Source organism: Grus americana, chromosome 13 (genome assembly GCF_028858705.1).
Source record: "Grus americana isolate bGruAme1 chromosome 13, bGruAme1.mat, whole genome shotgun sequence".
In the NCBI taxonomy this organism is placed as follows: domain Eukaryota; kingdom Metazoa; phylum Chordata; class Aves; order Gruiformes; family Gruidae; genus Grus; species Grus americana.
This window is the reverse complement of record NC_072864.1, coordinates 16672501-16690110: the sequence shown is the minus strand read 5'-3', so window position 1 is coordinate 16690110 and position 17610 is coordinate 16672501. Positions and strand designations below refer to the sequence as shown.

Sequence of the window (17610 nt, the reverse complement as noted above, 5' to 3'; positions counted from 1 at the left end):
GGTTCAGGTGCTCTGCTGGAAAATCAACAGAGCCATATTTTATATCTTCCCTCTGTGGAGCTCTAACTGTTTACAGGAGCAAACAATTTGGCTCTGAGACATCTCCAGCTTTATATGAAGTGGTGCTTTTTGGATTAGGAGCCTGGTTTTCTGAAGGAAATTTCAGTGATGCATTTTGAGTTTCAGACTATCCCAAACAAAATGCTTAAATAACATTGTTTTCTTTCCTAGTAATTTTTATGTTAAATCTAACAAAGGCTGATGGGTTTTATAGGATGAGGTTATTCTGAAGATAGTTCTGATGTTGCTGAATTCTTAAATTAAGATGGTTGATGAGAAAATAAACCAGAGCCTCCAAGACTTTAGGGATACCAGTTATGAATAACCCTACTAAAAATATTTGCCTAAGAAGACTCCTGAATAAATGTCTGTGAACTTTGGCTTTGAAAGAAGTGAAATAAATTGTTAACTGGAACTTAATTTAAGGGGAAAAAAAACCCAACCAGAAAACCAAAACTAACCCTACAACTTGTGGATTAATCACTTACTGATAGACGTTTTCACTTGTTTTTGTCTCTGTATCATATCCTGCAATCAGACTTGCCCACCACGCAAGACAGTATGGGGGTGGAATAGTTAATATGTGCACACTGCTCAGAATTACTGCTGTTATTAATCGTCATCCAGTATAGAAAATGTACATTTTACATTAATACACTGATTAGCAAGACAGAGCATGCAGTTTCTAGCTAGGGAAACTGGAATTTCAGAAATAGCTTGGCTCTTCACTTTGATTACTTTCTGGCTAGAGACTTGGAGTCAAACTAATTCATTTTGTAAACATTACTGGTCATTCATGTACAGTACATTGCATGAATCAGTGTAGGACAGTCAGACGGGTGCAAGTTCAAAAGTCCAGATGAAAATTACTGTTCCACTGTACACAGTATAATCCCTGTACAAAGTAAGAAGGATCATACCTGTACCCTTTACCCACCCCCCAAAAATTTAAGGGTTTCCTTAAGAAAGGTGAAAAGACAAGGGACCTAACTCTTTGCTGATGAGCAATCCACTCCCTGCACCGCAACAGTCAGCTTTCAACAAATATTTATACAGCTCGGGGAAACAGCTATAGCCTCAACATTTCAGCACAAATATTAGGCCACAACCTCAGCTAGTCTAAATTGACGTAGTCCTATTGGCTTCAGTGGCATTACAGTGATTTACAATAGCTGAGGTTCTCACTCCTTTTATTTTTCTCCTCCGTGCCTCTGACAGAGTATGCTCTACATACTCCATTCAGCTGAGAAGTGGATTAATTTTAAAGTAAAAATTAAATTAAAAACTGAGCTTTTCACCCTATTAAAGTTTCTGCCCAATTTTAAGAGGGCCTCAGCATAAAGGAAGATATGTTACAAGGGTGACCATGAGTTTTCTATAGCACAACAGTACTCAGCTGAGTTGGGGTGCTAAGGCAGAAAGCCATTCAAAAAAAGTAATTGGCTCTTTTGTTAAAATAATATTTTATATATATATACACACACACATAAAATCTGGTTTTACTGCTCCCATTGAAGAACTCTATTGTGTGTGTCCATTTTAACAGCAGTTATGCAGAGATATAAGCACACAGTTGTGTATTATAATATTTGTTTCTCAATGTCACTAAGCCAGAATTCTTTAAGAAGATATGAAGTCTTCATTTTTTCCCCAGTTTTTCAAGACAGGCAACATTAGTAAAGCAATTTTTTCTTTCCCAATGGTAAGTGACTTGAAGCTGGAGACAGCGAAATGGATTACATTACATATTTTCTACACAAACATAGGGATTAATTTAAATGATTCCCCTAAATCAAAATAACTAGACTTTTTGGCAGCCTTTGAAGTTTAATGAATGTTTATTCTTGCCATCAAGTGTAGGTTTTGGGACACCCTGCAGGACCACTAAAACAAGATGATCTAAAGCTATTTATATAAAATAAGCCAAAGCCAAGATGTTTGTATTAAAGTTATGAAGAAAATGCAAGTATTTAAAAGTAGCTAATATTTTGTTTAACAAATTCTAAGTTAAAGTTGCAGAGTTGTTCCCACTGTGCTATCAACGTCTATAGTTTAGGGCCTATATATTAACTACAATTCTGATGATTTCAAAAGTAGACTTGATATAGAACAGGTCTCTTCTGTAGCTTGTATGCTCTCCTCGGTCTGGTTTCCGCTCTTTTAGGGACACAGACAAGCTAGCGTTGCTCTTATCTTTCAGAATACATTTGGAATTCCTTTCAAATGTCTCTTATCAAAGTTGACAAGAAGTACCTATTACTTACAGACATTTCAATGCAGGTTTTCTGTAGAAGAAAATTAAATCAGGTCATGAGATGTAATAAACCAGACATAGGATTTCCAAATACATTTTATTTCTTTCATGGTTAATACTTTTTGAAGTGTGCTACTGAATTGCTGCATAAATGTAAAACCTGGTTTGCCTCTGATGACTGTGATTGACTAAACCAGTAGGTAATATTCTTGGAGATATTTAGCCTCTGATAGTTCAGCCATAGAGACATTCTCTGATTTTTATTTTTTTTTTTCAGGAGGGCCATTTTCACATATACAAAAAACCCTTGAAAACTAGATATTTTTTATATCTAAAATTCACAGCATGTCTTGCTGTTAAATTGCCACCTTAGAGGCCTTTTTTAAATTTCATTGAAAATGCATATTAAATCAAAGTGATAGACACATGTAATGTAAAATGTCTGTCAACAATTAGAATCCCATTTGGAAGTTTGTAAAGCATAACAATTTAAAATGAATTTAAATTGAGAAGGAAAGTTTTTAGATTGAGAAGGAAAGTTTTAGCCTGCAGTATTGCAATTTTGTACAGAACAAATCCAGATTTTTTTTGCTCTTTTCTGAGTGAAGGAGAAATAAAAGAGCCAGAGTGTCTAATGCAGTTAGTTCACCATCATGTGTCAGTCAAGCAGTTTCATTCTTTCCACAATAAAGTCCAAATTATATTGATTATTTGATTTGGAGACATATAATAAAGCAGTAAATATGCAAATAATATGCAAATCATTAATGTAAAATCATGTTGCCCTGTCACGGAATCATAGAACAGCCCAGGTTGGAAGGGTCCTTGAAAGATCGTCTGGTCCAACCTTTTGTTTTCAAGGAACCTAGAATGCATTCCAGTTGAGCCACTTGGTAAATGTGTGTTCTATGTATTGAAAAGTGCAATAGATAGACTATCCCGTAACATCCATGTGGTTTGAAAAAATGCTTTAAGGAAAACTTTACAAAATTTCCTTTGTATTCTTCTAAGATGATGACAAGTGTTCCACACACACCTCTTGGACATCCTGAAATCTCAGGATCCACAGGCGAACAGGAACCACTGGAGCAGTGAGGCCAAGTGCCTCCAAGGCAATTTCGGCCCTGATCCTTGGCCGTTGTGGCTCCACTGCTGAGGACTTATCTGCCTAAACGGGGATGAGGATTGGCAGTCAAAGGGGTGTCTTTAGTGTAGACAGAGCCTTTTATGCTATAGAAAGCAGTATCTCACCTGTACCCTCTCCTGTTTGGTGAGCCAATACCTCAACTCCTCCAGCATGGTCTCTGCAGTTCAGAATAAGAAATCATTCAAAGAAGGGAACTGATCTCTTTTCCACCCTCGAAAAGAGTACGTATCTCATTTAAAAAGGGCTCTTCATAGACCAGTTGGAAAGGGACCTAGAAAAAGATTGTATTTAGAAACACTGGGCAGGTCTGTGCTGCCTTACAGATACCTAGATAAATTCGGTCATGTGCCTGAGCTACAAAGTTTGGGTTGACACCTGGATTTCCCCAAAGTCTTGGGTCTAGCAAAATCTGGGGTTAGATTAGGCTTTATGGCTAATGTTTATTGAATACAATGTAAACATCTACAATATGTTTTTTTCATAAAATGAAATTAATATCAGATTTTGTAGCATGTATTTATTTTTAGTTTTAGAACATGCATGTTTCCAAGCAGTATTCCATAATGCCATCTTTTTACACTGAAATTAGTATAATCTTGTCGATATATGCCAATGCTTCAAGCGTAGAACATTGCATTCTCTGTAGTGATACATAGCTCCTTTAAGCAGATACACTTCCAGTGCTGATATACTTGTGTATAATTCTTCCAGATTAAATTCTGGCTGTTTCTAGACGTTCCAGTTATCACTTTGATTGATTTTATGAGAATGACAATAAGGAAGCAGAATAATAAGAAATGCAAAGCATATTCTACAGTTCATTTCTGAAAGGAGAATCAATCCCATGAGAACTTTCTGTAGTGTGTTACTGGTTACAATTATTGCAAAAATAATTGTGTGCTATCACAAAAAACGGATGCAAATTACCAGTGACAGTTGTCGTCTTTGGTTATTTAGTATTTATATTGTCTTTGAGTAATCCCCTTGAAGAGCCAAGATTACCTGCGATTAGCAGATTGGAACAGGTGGTTTAAGGAGCTGTACTCCTAAAATGTCACCGTAGTTTTGCTTAGAGAAGCAGGGAGTGCTTTCCCAGTCAGCAGCAAGCAATTCCTGCAGGCTTCCCTGAATATGGCAACCAGCAGCAGTTACAGGATTTTGTTGCTCTAGGCAAAACTTTAAACGTAGGCCCCACAGTCGCTAGCACAAGAAAGTGTTACTAAACATTTTGCAGCCCTAGGCAGCTGCATGCTCTGCGTGGCTGGTGGTGGCAGTGCTGGCCCTGAATGTAGATTTACCTATTTCTCCCCCATTAGGCTCACGTCTATCTCACTTTTTACCTTTGCACTGAGTTTACCTAATTGCTTCTGCTCGGCGTGACTCCCATCGCTGAACACGGGCAGGTCTTGTCCCACTTTAGAGCAATCCATTACCAGTGGGGCAAAGGAGAGGCAGGTCTGGCAGCCTTTGGAGAGCAGCACTGGCTGAAATTGAATTTTGCTATTAGAAAATTCTAGGAGTGAAACAAAGAGTAAGTGATACTGCTTGAACAGAGTGAGTGCAGCAATGTTATTGTGTTGTGAGATTACATGTACAGTGTCAGAGAGGACAGTACTGAAGGGGGAGGAGGGAATGAGCCATATTTATCCTTTGTTTAATTCCACTTAATTCGGTACGTTTATAATGCATTTAGCTCTATGTTTTCATGAAACCGTTATTCTTACATGCTATAGCTTTGCTTGTGCTTTCACGCAGCATAAAAATCGAAGCTGCTTCAACCGCGGAAGAAGCCAGGTTGAGTAAACTTTAGAGATAGAGCAAGTGACTTCAAGGCCTAGAATGTATGGGAGTGCAAAGGTATGCAACTGTCAACTAAACGTATTAACAAAAGGCATCTTGCGAAGAGATATGTTATTTACATGCTAATCATTGTCACTGGTGCCGTCTCTAGATCTTTTTCTACGTAACGGCTGTTTACTCTCATCTGAAGTTAGTAATGGGCCTGATCTGGCACACTCACACAAATACAGCTCCTCTCAGAAATCAGTTTGTATAGACTGGGGGCTTAGACGCATATTTTATTTGCAAACAGCTGGAACAGCTTAAGAAGTTACCGTACCACGCACTGTTGCCCCATGAGGAGATTTCCATCCCTCGCTGGCAGAGGATGTCACGCAAACATTTTTGCGAAAGCTAGCGCAACGCAGACTGGGAGAGCCCACCCGCCGATTGCCCCAGCTCAGCTGGTGGGACAGTGTCTTCCAGGCATGGGGCAGTGACGGACGGTGGCCAGAAACAACATGTTCAATCATTAGAGTTAGCCCGGGCTCACAATTTGCTCATGTGCAGTTCTAGACTGAAACACTGCCCATGCTGCCGTGTTCAATGCTCTGCTTCCTGCACAAGGATGAATTTCACCAATACTGTGTTTAGGATTGGGCTTTTGCATTGCAAACTTCTGAGGACAAGAAAAGTAGCTTTTTGTGGTCTCAGAAGTGAGTATATGATGTATCCTGCAGCTTTACAAATGGATGTAGAATAAGCACTGGTGTTTGATGTAAGTTCTCCCTAAATGTTTTATGTTGTCTTATATTCCAGTACGATTCCCCCCTTTTGCTCTGCCTGTTGCAGTACGTACATGACGTAATGATGGTTGAATTGCTGAACCAGAACAGACTGGGGCTATATCTGTCTTTGCATCTATGATTTTGCTCCAAGTGCCTTTAGTATGATCTAAAACTTACTCAAGCTTTAATTTCTTATTTGGGCAGTGCTTCTAGGGTGTCAGTGGCTAGGGACGAGCTCAGATGAGCTTAATGATTGTGTACAGTCCTGGGGAGAGCCAGCTAGACTGCAGAAAGCTGCATACAACTTGCAAATAAACGTGTTCTGCAATCCTGGACACTCCATTTGAGATGGGATTTGAAATGGTGTGAAGAAGGACTCTAACACAGAACATAGAACTCAGGGTGAGGTTCAAGAAATAGTTTGTACAGCCAGGCTGAAAGTCCAAGCTTAACATATAGAGCATGTAAAGGTTGTAAACAATTTTTCTAAACCCAAACCTGGTTTCTGGATTTGTGAGGAAGGGTCTTTTAAAAGTCTCTTTATGAGGACTGCTCTTGTGATTTGAGCTTTTCTTAGGGAAGGAAAGGAAATTGTGAGCTTCATCTTCTAGCAATTGTATGATCTTGGGTTTGTGGAGCAGTAGTTTTCAAGGCTATCTCTGGGTCACTGATGTAGTATCTGCTGATAGTTCAGTAAAAGCTGGCTGGCAGCTCAGTGCTCAGCTCTTCCCCTTCTTTCTGGCTGCAGAATTATTCGAAGAAATCAGAAACTCCTGGAGTTACCATTTGAGGTAGGTGATGGCTGTTGTTGCCATCTGAACATTAAATGGTCGCTAATGGAGAGAGAAGAAAACTGCAAAAATGCGGCTGGGGGGATCAGATTGCTCCACGAGGAAATGGGCTCCCCACAAGATGCAGATAATGCATGTGCAAGTCTGTCAGCACACATATTTACACTCAGAGGGATAAGTTTTGCACGGCGCCATTGCAGACCAATCCTGTTAACAGGCTGGCCCATATGGGGGGCAAAAGGTGGATCGTGGGGACTCTACGTAGCTCAGGCATGGAACGCAGAACATTATTCATGAGGCATTTACTTTATTGCAACTAGCGGCTGCCAAGCCAGCTTCTTGTGTTGATGCAAAGAGTATGACAATTTTCACGTTGTAAACACCATGCATTAATCAGGGCACCTCGATATTATGCAAACAAAATGTATGTACTTACAAATACTTCCACTGTATTTGAATCAAAAATATGTCATGAAAATGAGAGGGGTTGTCAGGTTCATTTTGTCAGTCAAGAAATTTAGGACTCTACAGGCAACATTTCCCCTGAGGTTTGAGACATATTTGTCTCATAATCGCTGCATATTCTCCAGATTATAAATGAAAGCTTAAAATGTAAATAAAAATGCACACTCTGTAAATCTGATTCGACAGCGAAAATCTTTTTGTGACAACAACAGGTCTTACTTTGTTAGATGATTACCTTGTAGAAAATCATCTGTACATTGTATTTCACAGACAATTGCCATGTGAAATTTTGGCCTTGTATTTGTATTTTGATAGACTACAAAATTTTTGTGTAGTTTTGTTTCAAAGGTAAGCAAATCCTACGGGAACACTTTTTTAAGAACACTTTTTTTTTCCCTTAAAAATCCTGGAAAATACATCCTTCAGTCCTACTCCTTCATTTGCTTTTAAATGGCTCCCACCTCCATATTTTATACTATTTTAAATAGTGCTTTGATAAAAAAATGATAGCTATGATCCTTTTTTAAAAATCAACACTAAGACTCTTGTGAGTAGATACCCGGGTGCACAGCAATTGTGACTGTGAAATTTTCCTACTGTATAAAGGCATTTTTCTTAAAGCGAGATGTTTGGAGGAAATCTTGACTGATAGCTAGTTATATCTCATCATCCAATATCAGATGTATTTTTTCATGACTCTTCTTTTGACATGTACATATTTCAGTGTCTTTTTTTTTTTTCGTGTTCTATACAGAGTTATATCTGTGATGAGACACATCACAATATGTCTTTGGAAGATGTCTTTGCAGCCCAGAATGGTTTTTAAAATTTTGTGTCTAAGGCTGGAGAAATCTGTGTCACTTCATTTCTAAACATCTGCTTTTCTGGCACATGGTGGCTTTGTATGGCTGTGATACACTAGGATATTTAAAAAATAATAATAAAAAAATTAAACTGGGTTGTAAAGGCATGTGGCTTGCAGAGAAAACGTCCCCTGTGGCATCAAATAAAATTCTTGGTTCTCTGTAGAACTAATAGACTCATTCTGTCCATACATGATGACCACTCTGTAACAAATCAGTGGGAAAGATTTCTGACTTACACAACCTATGTGAAATACCCTCTAATTTAATTCATTAACCTAAAAAAGGTATACAGAGGGTAGAGGGACACCTTGGGATCAATAACAACATTGAAATCAATAAATTTTCTCAAGTGTATGGTATTTGATTTTTAAAAAGCTTATTTTTAACATGGGAAAAAAAAAGACATTCTGCTACTAAAAAAAAGATATCAAATAGAGGAAATAATGATAGGCTTTAGGATGTGAGAGTATTTGTAATTACTAGCACTCTCTAGGTTCTCTGTGTAGTCATGTAAAAGTGCATGAAAGTCTTTTGCAGTGCTGCATATGTATCTTTCTGTATGGTTTTTTTCTGCCTTGTGAGCTGTACATACAGAATAGTTGCCTATACACTGATGCGGGATATTGCTGGTATTTTTTTTTATTCCTCGATTTTTAACTCTCTTGCCCGAGAAAGAGGATTTTCCATCCAGCTTGTTTACTTCATGATTTATGTCTAAATTGACAGAGTCCTTCGGAGGCATTCGTGTTAAATTTGAAACAAACATATTTAATGCTCATGTTGTAATAAAACAGCTAAAAGAGCAGATTAAAAAGATATGCACAGAGGGGTCTGATTGATTGAGGGATTGATTTTACTACTTTTCCCGTAGGTGGGTAGTGATGGCTGTAAATCTCTTGATAATCATTTCAGAAGCACCTTCATCAATAAACTCAAAAGGGACAGCTAGGTGTAAAAATTTGCCAGCCATCAGGTCAAACAAAAGGCAGCAAATGTGTAAAGAAAGAATTGAATTAAATAATCCCACCTTGGCCGGTTATGGCAGTAGTCATGTTCATTTTTATCTCGGGGGCGGGGGAGTTCCCTATCACTGCGATATTCTGGGATTTGGGGGAGAGAAGGGAAGGCTCTTTCCCTCCATTTTTTTTTTCCTTTTTCCTTTGGCTCAACTCGTATTGCTCACGATTCAATTATGCGGCTAAAAGCTTGTGTTTGTGAGCAATGATCAATTATTAGTTGTCAGTGATAATGGAGAAGGATTCAATTCTGGTGGGGGGGTGTGTGTGTGTGGTGTGGGGTTTTTTGGTTTTTTTTTTTTTTTTTGGTGTTTTTTTTTTTTTTTGGCCTGGGGAATTATCATTAGGAGGAAAAAAAAAAAAAAGAAAAAAGAAAAAGAGAAGGGGGGGGGAGGGGGGAAGCTGACAGCATGTCCACAAAAGTAGTCATACCTAAACCCCCACAGTCACAGGACTTGCAAGGTCCATATTGAATAGCGTGATCCAGGCTATTGATAATAAAACAATTCCAGGTAGCTGGTGCTCGCTGCCCCTGGGTAGCTGCGCCCCAGGACTGTCTCAAAAGTTTATTATCCATCGGAGCACAAAGCCAAGTTCCCAGCTGACTGCAGCATCTGGAAGCCCCTAATTACACACATTTTTAAAATATATGTAACCTGTGTTAGCGGAAAAACGGTTTATTTGAGAGGTCAGCTGTAGCGATGTTTGAAACTCTTGTGCAGCGTGTCTTTTTTAGTTAAAAAAGGGGAGGAAAAAGGACAGCACAGAAGACGAAGAGGAAGAGAGAGTGAAAAAAAAAACCCCAAACCTGCCGTGCTAACTGAAAAGCAGGTATTTTTGCGGAATGAAAGTGTGAGTGGTTCGATTATACGGAGACAGCGTTTTCCTGACAGTGCTTTAATTTCTGTGCAGAGGCAGCGTGGAGCCGGAGCGGTGCCGCAGGTTGGGCTGACCCTCCGGCTGCCTCCGCCGGCAGAGCGGCTGCCTCCACGCACAGTCCGCCCTCCGAGCTGCTCCAGAGGTGAAAATTTGCAGAAAATATGAAATCAATTGGATTTTCCCCCCAGATCGTTATTAACGATGTATTAGAACTACGTGGGGATTGTGTAGCTTTTAACCCCTGCGTGTTAAGGGTGTCGTGTCTGATCGCAAACCTTAATAACAATAATCCAGTCTAGTGTGTTGCATCTCATTGAAATCGTCTCTCGGCAGAATGAACTGCAAATTATCCCCTGTTTACCATCTCCCTTCAGTGCTCGTCTCAATGAACTGGAGATCGATCCCCACCACGGGTGTCTTCCAGCCAGGCTGATTTGCATTGAAGCACATTAGAAAGCCTCCCACCTCCATTAAAAAGAATAATCCGAGGGGGAAAAAAAAAATAAATCTCCAAGGTGTGGCGGGGAGGGAAAAATATCTGTCACTGTCATTTGGAACTTCGAGAGGGAAAACCCAAGATCAGAGTATTTACGCTTGTGAACTCTCACAACTTCTGTTAGAGACAATGACGTTTAATTGATGTATTGCTATCAACAACAATAAAGACCGATTTTTCTCTAGCCCTGGCAATGCTGCTCTGCCCCCACCCTTTCCCCACCCCTCCCGGCCCCCAGCGAAGGAGAGGAAAACAAACAATAAATAATCAAGCGGTCCTAGATGAAATACCAGGCGCCGCTTTATACACTAGCGAGGGAGAAGAGAAACGAAAAAAAAAAAGTTATAAAACTTAATTTCTCCAGATTAATTTCTTTTTCTTTAAACCACTGTTTTTCTTCTTGTTGTAGCTTTTTAGTTACCAGTCCACGGCCGCCTTTTTCCAGCCACAAAGCAAAGGTACTGCGCATCTGGGGAAATTTGTCTTAAGCTTAATCGACAAATGTATAATGAAATTGTAAACGCGAATAATTTTGGGACAGCGGCTAGATTAGAAACCGTGGGAAGCTAATGGAGTGATTGATACAGTTAGAAATACGGACACAGATGTGTAAATAGATCCGCGTGGGTATTTTGTGTGCATCTACGTGTGGCTCGCTATAAGTAACGTGTGCGTTTCTATACGTTCAGGTTCGGTTTCTTTCCCACTGTCTCAGGGTAAGGAGGGTGACAGCCTGCGCTGAGTGTATCCATCTCTGCCGAAACATCTCTTTAAATATTCAGTGAAAAATAATGTCATGTGAAGTACCACCTATAGCAACATTATTATCTTCATTCTTCAACATCATCCCCGCTGATAGCTTCGTTTGTCTTTTTCTCAAAATCTACTGTACCAAATGCAGCGGGGAGGGAGGGGGCTCGCCCTGTGCAGAAATGAAAAGAAGCGTCAGTGACCACTTTGCAACGCTGACTAAATACTGGAGTGGCACCTGGGAGGCTTTTTCGGTTCGTATGCGTTTGTTTGTTTGTGTTTTGCGGCTGTTGGGTTTTTTCACCCTTCTTGCTAAACATTTTACAGGCTCTTTCGTTTAATAATGAGAAGAAAACGCGAGTGAGCCGGTTCCTCGAATGGGAAGATTTCTCCCTCTCTCCCTTCTCCTCTCGCTCGCTCTCTAGGTTTTACCGGCTCATTTGAAATTGAAATGAGTTGTATCTGATCAGCCTCTTGCTTTTACAGAGAGTTTGTTAATATTAATACGGGGAAAAGGAGTAGCTTCTATAGCAGAGTAAATAATCCAGCGGGGGGAGTGGGAGGAGAGAGCACTAGATGGGTCAGGGTGGAGGAAAAGAAATCGCCTGCGCTCCCGCTTCTCCCAGCTCAGCTTACTTTACAGAGTAACTTTTCGTGCATGGACCAGAGCGACATGCGAAGGGGTGCGGAGAGCAGAGAGCGTCGTGAGCGCAGGGGAAACACACGCCATTCATACACGGTGTATGTGTATCGTTGGCTATACGAGATATTAAAAATAGCATTGTCTATAGCCTCTTTGCAACTATACTTTTTATTTCAAGATCGTGAAACTTGTTTGTAAGAGGTTCCTCCTCTGGAAGCATAAAAGTTTGATGCGTGATGTCTATTACGTGGTAGGAGTACAGTGCCCGCCCGGTCCTGGTGTTACAAACGTTCAGGACTAGGCACAAACAGCGATCAGGGGAGCGCACGGGCACTCGCCGGCGCTGGACCGGGTCGGTTCTGCCCGCCGGAGCCCCAGCAACAGCCTCTCCGCCCCCGGCCCGCCGCGCAGCCCAGCGCCAAACTCGGCGGAGTTTGTCCGGCCCCGCGGAGCGTCCGCGGCGGCTCCGTTTGTGCGCACGCCCGGCCCGCAGGCTCCTGCGCGGGGCTCCCGCGGGCCGCTCCGCGCCCCCCACCCCCCCCCCGGCAAGGCTCTGCGCGGCCGGGGGCGCCTCCGGCAGGCAGATGCGCATCGCTCCGCCTCGGGGTCTCGCGTCCAGGAGGGAAACAAAAGTCAGGAGCGATCCCACGGGGGAGCGGAGGCACCCGTGGCGCCGGGAGGGGCAGGGAAAGGCGGAGGGGGAGCGGCGCGGAGCGGGACGCACCGCCCGCCCCCAGCCCTGGCCTCGCCGCCACCCGCACCGGCCTTCCCCGGGCGGATTGACTCCGGGCCCAGCCAACCGGCGCGGCGTGGCGGCCGGGGGCGGAGCGACCGCGTGGCCCGCCCGCCGCTCCCAGCGGCACCCTAATTGTCCTGGGAATGTGTGAGGTAAAAAACAAACCCTTCCTATTTTCAGCACCCCTCGGGCCCGTGATATATGAAAAGAGAAGGGGAGGGGCGAGGCGGGCGAGAGCTGGGGGAGGGCGGAAAAAGGATCTTTATTTGCAAATGCGGGGACAAGAAGAAGGAAAAAAAAAAAAAAGAAAAAAAACAACCCAAACCCACACTCGAAACTTTTTGCAGCAGCCGGACGGAGCGAGCGGCAGTGTGCGGGGCCGGGCGGCAGCGGGGCTCTCCCCGCGCAGACACTTGCCGGGCGCCGCCGGGGTTCGGGACCGCCCCTCCGGGCCCGCTGCTCCCCGCCGACCGCCCCCCAGCCGTGCGTCCTCCCCTCGATCGATTATTGCTTACCCTGCCCTCCCTCCGCGGGTCGGGGCGTTGGGCGAGGGGCGGGGGGGGTAGAAAGCTTTTTCAAAAAAAAAAAAAAAAAGTGAAATGCAGCGCAAAACCGAGGGAGGGAGGGCGGACGGCGCGGGGAGCCCGTCGGGGCTGGAGGAAGGGGCGAGGGGAGACACATTCCTATAGTAACCGGGATGGCGCGATGCAGCCCCAGCTGGTTGCTAAGAGGGTTAAACTGTATCCAAACAGCTTTGGGGAAATCCAGCCCCTTCTCCTGCCACATGGATCGACTCATTGGGTGGGAGCGGCGGAGAGACAAGGGTCTCCAGCAAATCAGCGCCTAATTGATTAAGGCGAGCTGGTTTGAATAGAGCTGGCCATGTGCCAATCGCCTTTCAAAGAGCCCCTCTATGATTAATCGCAATGCATTATTGATAATCATAATTATAGCAGGACACATGCGCGGTGCGCGGAGGATTGGGGAGGCTGGGGGGGGGGGAGGCTCGATTTCCGTAATTTTGAGAAGATTTTTTTTTAGTAATTTTTTATTCTGCCCCAGCTGATGTTTGAGCCAGCATGTCGCGGAGGAAGCAGGCGAAGCCTCAGCATTTCCAATCCGACCCTGATCTGGCCTTATTATCCCAGCGAAATGGTGAGTTCTTCTTCTCTCCCTCGCATACATTTTAACACAAACACACACAAAATAGATCAACTTACCTTGCGGGGAGACGGGACCGCGCCGGGCGGCGGAGCGGGACAGCAGGATCTCCCGGAGTTACGTGCGGGGGGGGGGGGTCCTTCGGGGGTTTTGGTCCAAGTTCTTGGCTTTTATTTTATTTTTTTTAACTCAGCGTTTTGTTTCGCCTGTTTCTTAACGAAACTCCAAACTCTTTCCGTTTTTTGATGTTTTCCCTCCGCCCTCCCCCCGCGGGGCGGTCTGGCATCCTGAGCCCGCGGGAGATGGATCCGCGCCCCCCGCGCCTTTCTCCGCGCCCCGCGGAGCGGGGGAACAAAGTGGGGCTGCCGCGGGGCGGCTGATCCTGGAGCCCCGCGGGACGGTTGCCCCGTCCGGCCACACATGCTGCCCGCGCCGTCCCCCCGAAAGGGGCGGAAAACCCCCCCCCCGACACCCACTTTCTTGCCCCCCCCCTCCCTCCGCAACACCCCCGCGGACCCCAGCGCTCCCGCAGCCCCCACTCCCCCGCAGTCCCGCCGAGCGGGGGACGCTGCCCCGCCGCCGAGCAGCCCCGGCCTCCGGCTGCACCAAAAGCTTCCTGGAGGCGGAAAAGTTGCCGCCGCCGGGCCGGGCCGCGGAGGGGATTGCCCCGTCCCGGGAGCTGCCGCCGCCGCCGCGCCGGGCTCCGCACAGCCGCCGCACCGGAGAGGGGCTCCGCGGCCGCCAGCGCGGAAGCTCCGGGCGGCGCGGGGGCTTGTTTTCTGTCCCTAAGCTTGTTTTCTATTTTTTTTTTTTTTCTCCGCTTCCCCCTCCCCTCCAAGTCGGTGAGCGAGTAATAAACGCTGGCTTTGTGTCCGCCAGGATTTGGAGAGAGAGCGTGTGAAGTATCTTTTTTTTTCTTTTTTTTTTTTTTCCTTCCTCCCCCCTTTTCCCTCCCCCTCCGGGAGAAGGGGGATTTCGGAGGCGTTCGGCGCAGCCCGGCGGGCGGCGGAGGGGACGTGCCCCTTGCCGTACCTGTACCAGGACGCGGGGTGACAAGTGGTCGGCGAGATCCGCCGCCGGGAAGGCGGGGGCCGGCGGGGGTTCCCGCCCCGGGGACAGCGTCCCCCCTGCGCCCACCGCCGCCGGCCGGCCGGCCGGAACGCCCAGCGGCCATGAGAAGGGCGAGCGCCGGGGGGCTGCGAGGGGACCCGCCGGCGGCAGGCGCGGAGGGCGCCGCGGGGCAGAAGCGCTTCAGGCGGGCAGGTAAGGGAGGGCTGGGGCGCGGCGGTGCCCCCTTCGCCGCCCGGCCCTGCCGGTCGGAAGCACCTCGGACTTCCTCCGGCAATTTGCCGAGGAAGCGTTGGCGTGGGGCCCTGCGCTCCCGCGGCCGCTCCGCTCCAGCGGTGGCTGCCACCCTGGGTCCGCCGAGCTGCCGCCCGGCGCGGTGGCGGCCCCGGGAGCGGCGGCACCGTGTGCGGTGCCCGCGCCCCTCGGCTGCGCGGGGGCGAAACGCGGGGAGAAAGTCCTGGGCTCCGCGCGATAAATCAAATCGGAAAGTTTGCGAGATGTTGTCCTGCCTGTGTGAGCACTTACCCGGCTTCCAAAATCCCTGGGACGCCCTCTTCGTAAACCAGCAAATATATAAAAACTCGCTTCGCGTAGCTCTGCCGAAATGTTTCTTAAAGGTCATTTGGTTCCTGGGAGGCGACTTCTGGTTTTGAGCTGTTTTGTGCTCTTTGAGTGCACTCGAGTTTTGCCGTTTGCTCAGCATAATCCCCTTTCTCATCTCAGTAAACGTATTTATTTTTCTTCCGATATTATTCTTACTTCCTCTTGAAGTTTGGAGCAGGAGTTGGGGAAAACGTTAAGTTTTTATTTGTCCTTCATCGGCCTCCTGTGAAAGAATTTGGAACTTCTTTAAGCGAGCAGAGAAAGGGAAAGCTGAGATGGAAATTATCTTGCTGGGAAAGCAGAGAGGGATTTTTCACATCGTCACTTTGTATGATTGCATCTTTTGACGTTCGCTATTTTTTTTTTTGTTTTTAGTAGATGGAACAGATCAAAACACCTCCAAGTATCTTTTTTAAAAGTAGCCAGTTTCTTCTGGTTTTAGTCTTTTGATCTCATTTTGCACATCGTTTTCAAATGAAGGACAGTGGGAGTGTGAGAAAGGAATGTTAACTGAACAGCTTTCCTGCCTGTTGCTAAAGGATGTACTTGAAGTAAGTTGGATTTTGCCTGAAATGATGGCATGGAAGTGAAGCTTTTGTTTAGTTTGCGTGGCTACCGTAAGTTGAATAAGTAAATAACAAAGTTTATTATTTTTAAAAAATACTGACCAGTTTCCTAGGAAAAGCAGTGTGCTTTACTATAAAATCTGTAGGAGCCTCCACCGCCATTCTCTAGTAATGGTTTTAGGTTATAGCTGGTTTACATGGTTAGACGATAAGTTTTGAGTAAGTTGCCTAGAGGGAATGTTTTGTAATGGTGTTTCAGGATTCAGAACGCTGTAATAATATTAGCATAGGGCTACCCTCTGCCTTTCCGGGGTCCCCAGCCCTGGCAGCAGTTTCACACTCGAGCGAGACAGGATGGGTGAGGGCGATTTTGCATTATATGCGTTGAAATTGCAAAACAAAACCTCGGAATTCCAAGAGCTCCTTTCTTCTCCTTTCATACTCTGAATTCAGGTTTGCTAATTCATCTACAGTTTGTGCAAGGTCCAGGCAAATTTGGCATCGCTAGTCCTTAAGACTCTTGCAGTGAGGGCAGTATTTTGAGCGCATGAATAGAGTGGCCCCATGAACGTTTCTTGCATCTGATTTGAATTCTGGTTTGTTAGAACTTTGTGCTATGGTTTCATATCTAAAGATCGGTAGGAGAAAAAGTTCTTCAGACTGCAACACCATTTATTTCTTTTCTTTTCTTTTTTTTTTTTTTTTAATGCTCTCTATCTCTTTTTTTTTTTTTTTTTTTTTTTTTTAAGTTCAAAGCTCATGCAGTTCACTCTTACCAGGAAGACTTTCCAGTTAAAATGTATTTTTGGTGCAGTCAGTGGCTAAGTAAGTTTACCCTTGTAAAATCCTGTGCATGTGCACATTTGATAAAGTTCATAGTGGATTAACCAGAACAGCTCTCAGATTAATAGCAGAAATTACTTGCAGCGTAAATTATATTCAACAAGTAACTAATTACTGGTAGGAAGTGGGCAGGAGATTGTGGGATTATTTCCTTTTGTTAATAACGCCAGCCACTTTCATGACATTTTAGAATTTCTATTTTAGGTGGTTGGAATTGCGTTCCCAATTGTAAAAGAATATTCTTGGAGCATAATTTTCCAAGGCAAAAGTTATATCGGAGAAATAAGCCAGCTAGACTTTGAGGAAGAGAAAATATTTGCTGCCCTTCCATATAAAGGCTTGTCAGAACCAGTGTCTTTTCATGTCAATAACGGATTTTGGTAAATTCCTGCTGCAGCATTATGATCATCCACGTAATTGTTACTGGGCCCATGAAATGAGAGAAATTATGATCACTTTCTTTACTAAGATCTGAAGGACAGGGTGCTTAAGAGAAATAATTGCTTAGTTAGGCTGCCTTTAGTTTGTTACATAATTAGGCCTTTTTGTGCGATAACTGCAGTCTGTCGGTTCAGAATACAGACATTTGTGTTTTTTCCAAAGGTGAGCCCGAAGTGTAGAGGGCCTGGTGAAATATCACTTAGGCAGATGCAATTTAGAAATAATTACTGAAACCCATATGGTGGAAGTTGTCTAAAC

General features: G+C 44.6%; 1 protein-coding gene and 1 long non-coding RNA gene across 12 annotated transcripts in view; one reads left to right on the top strand and one right to left on the bottom strand.

The window, feature by feature from the left end:
- LOC129212208 (uncharacterized) overlaps nt 1-14709 on the bottom strand; it is a 60414-nt gene extending 45705 nt beyond the window's left edge. For all 3 annotated transcript variants that reach the window (XR_008579116.1, XR_008579114.1, XR_008579115.1), the window contains exon 1: nt 13891-14709. This is a non-coding gene — a long non-coding RNA (uncharacterized LOC129212208). The remainder of the gene's footprint in view (nt 1-13890) is intronic.
- Nucleotides 1-17610, top strand: part of SALL1 (spalt like transcription factor 1) — a 32152-nt gene that overhangs the window by 3722 nt on the left and 10820 nt on the right. The window contains exons 1-5 of one of the 9 annotated variants that reach the window (XM_054840479.1): nt 9629-9997; nt 10079-10187; nt 10951-10999; nt 11257-11545; nt 13733-13825. In XM_054840479.1, coding sequence (XP_054696454.1) covers nt 13750-13825 — 76 coding nt within the window. In that variant the 5' untranslated portion in view covers nt 9629-9997; nt 10079-10187; nt 10951-10999; nt 11257-11545; nt 13733-13749. Of the gene's footprint in view, nt 1-9628; nt 10188-10617; nt 11000-11256; nt 11546-12926; nt 13154-13301; nt 13527-13732; nt 13826-14880; nt 15095-15845; nt 16054-17610 lie in introns of those variants that run through there. The other 8 variants (XM_054840476.1, XM_054840478.1, XM_054840477.1 and 5 more) reach the window with 8 other exon arrangements.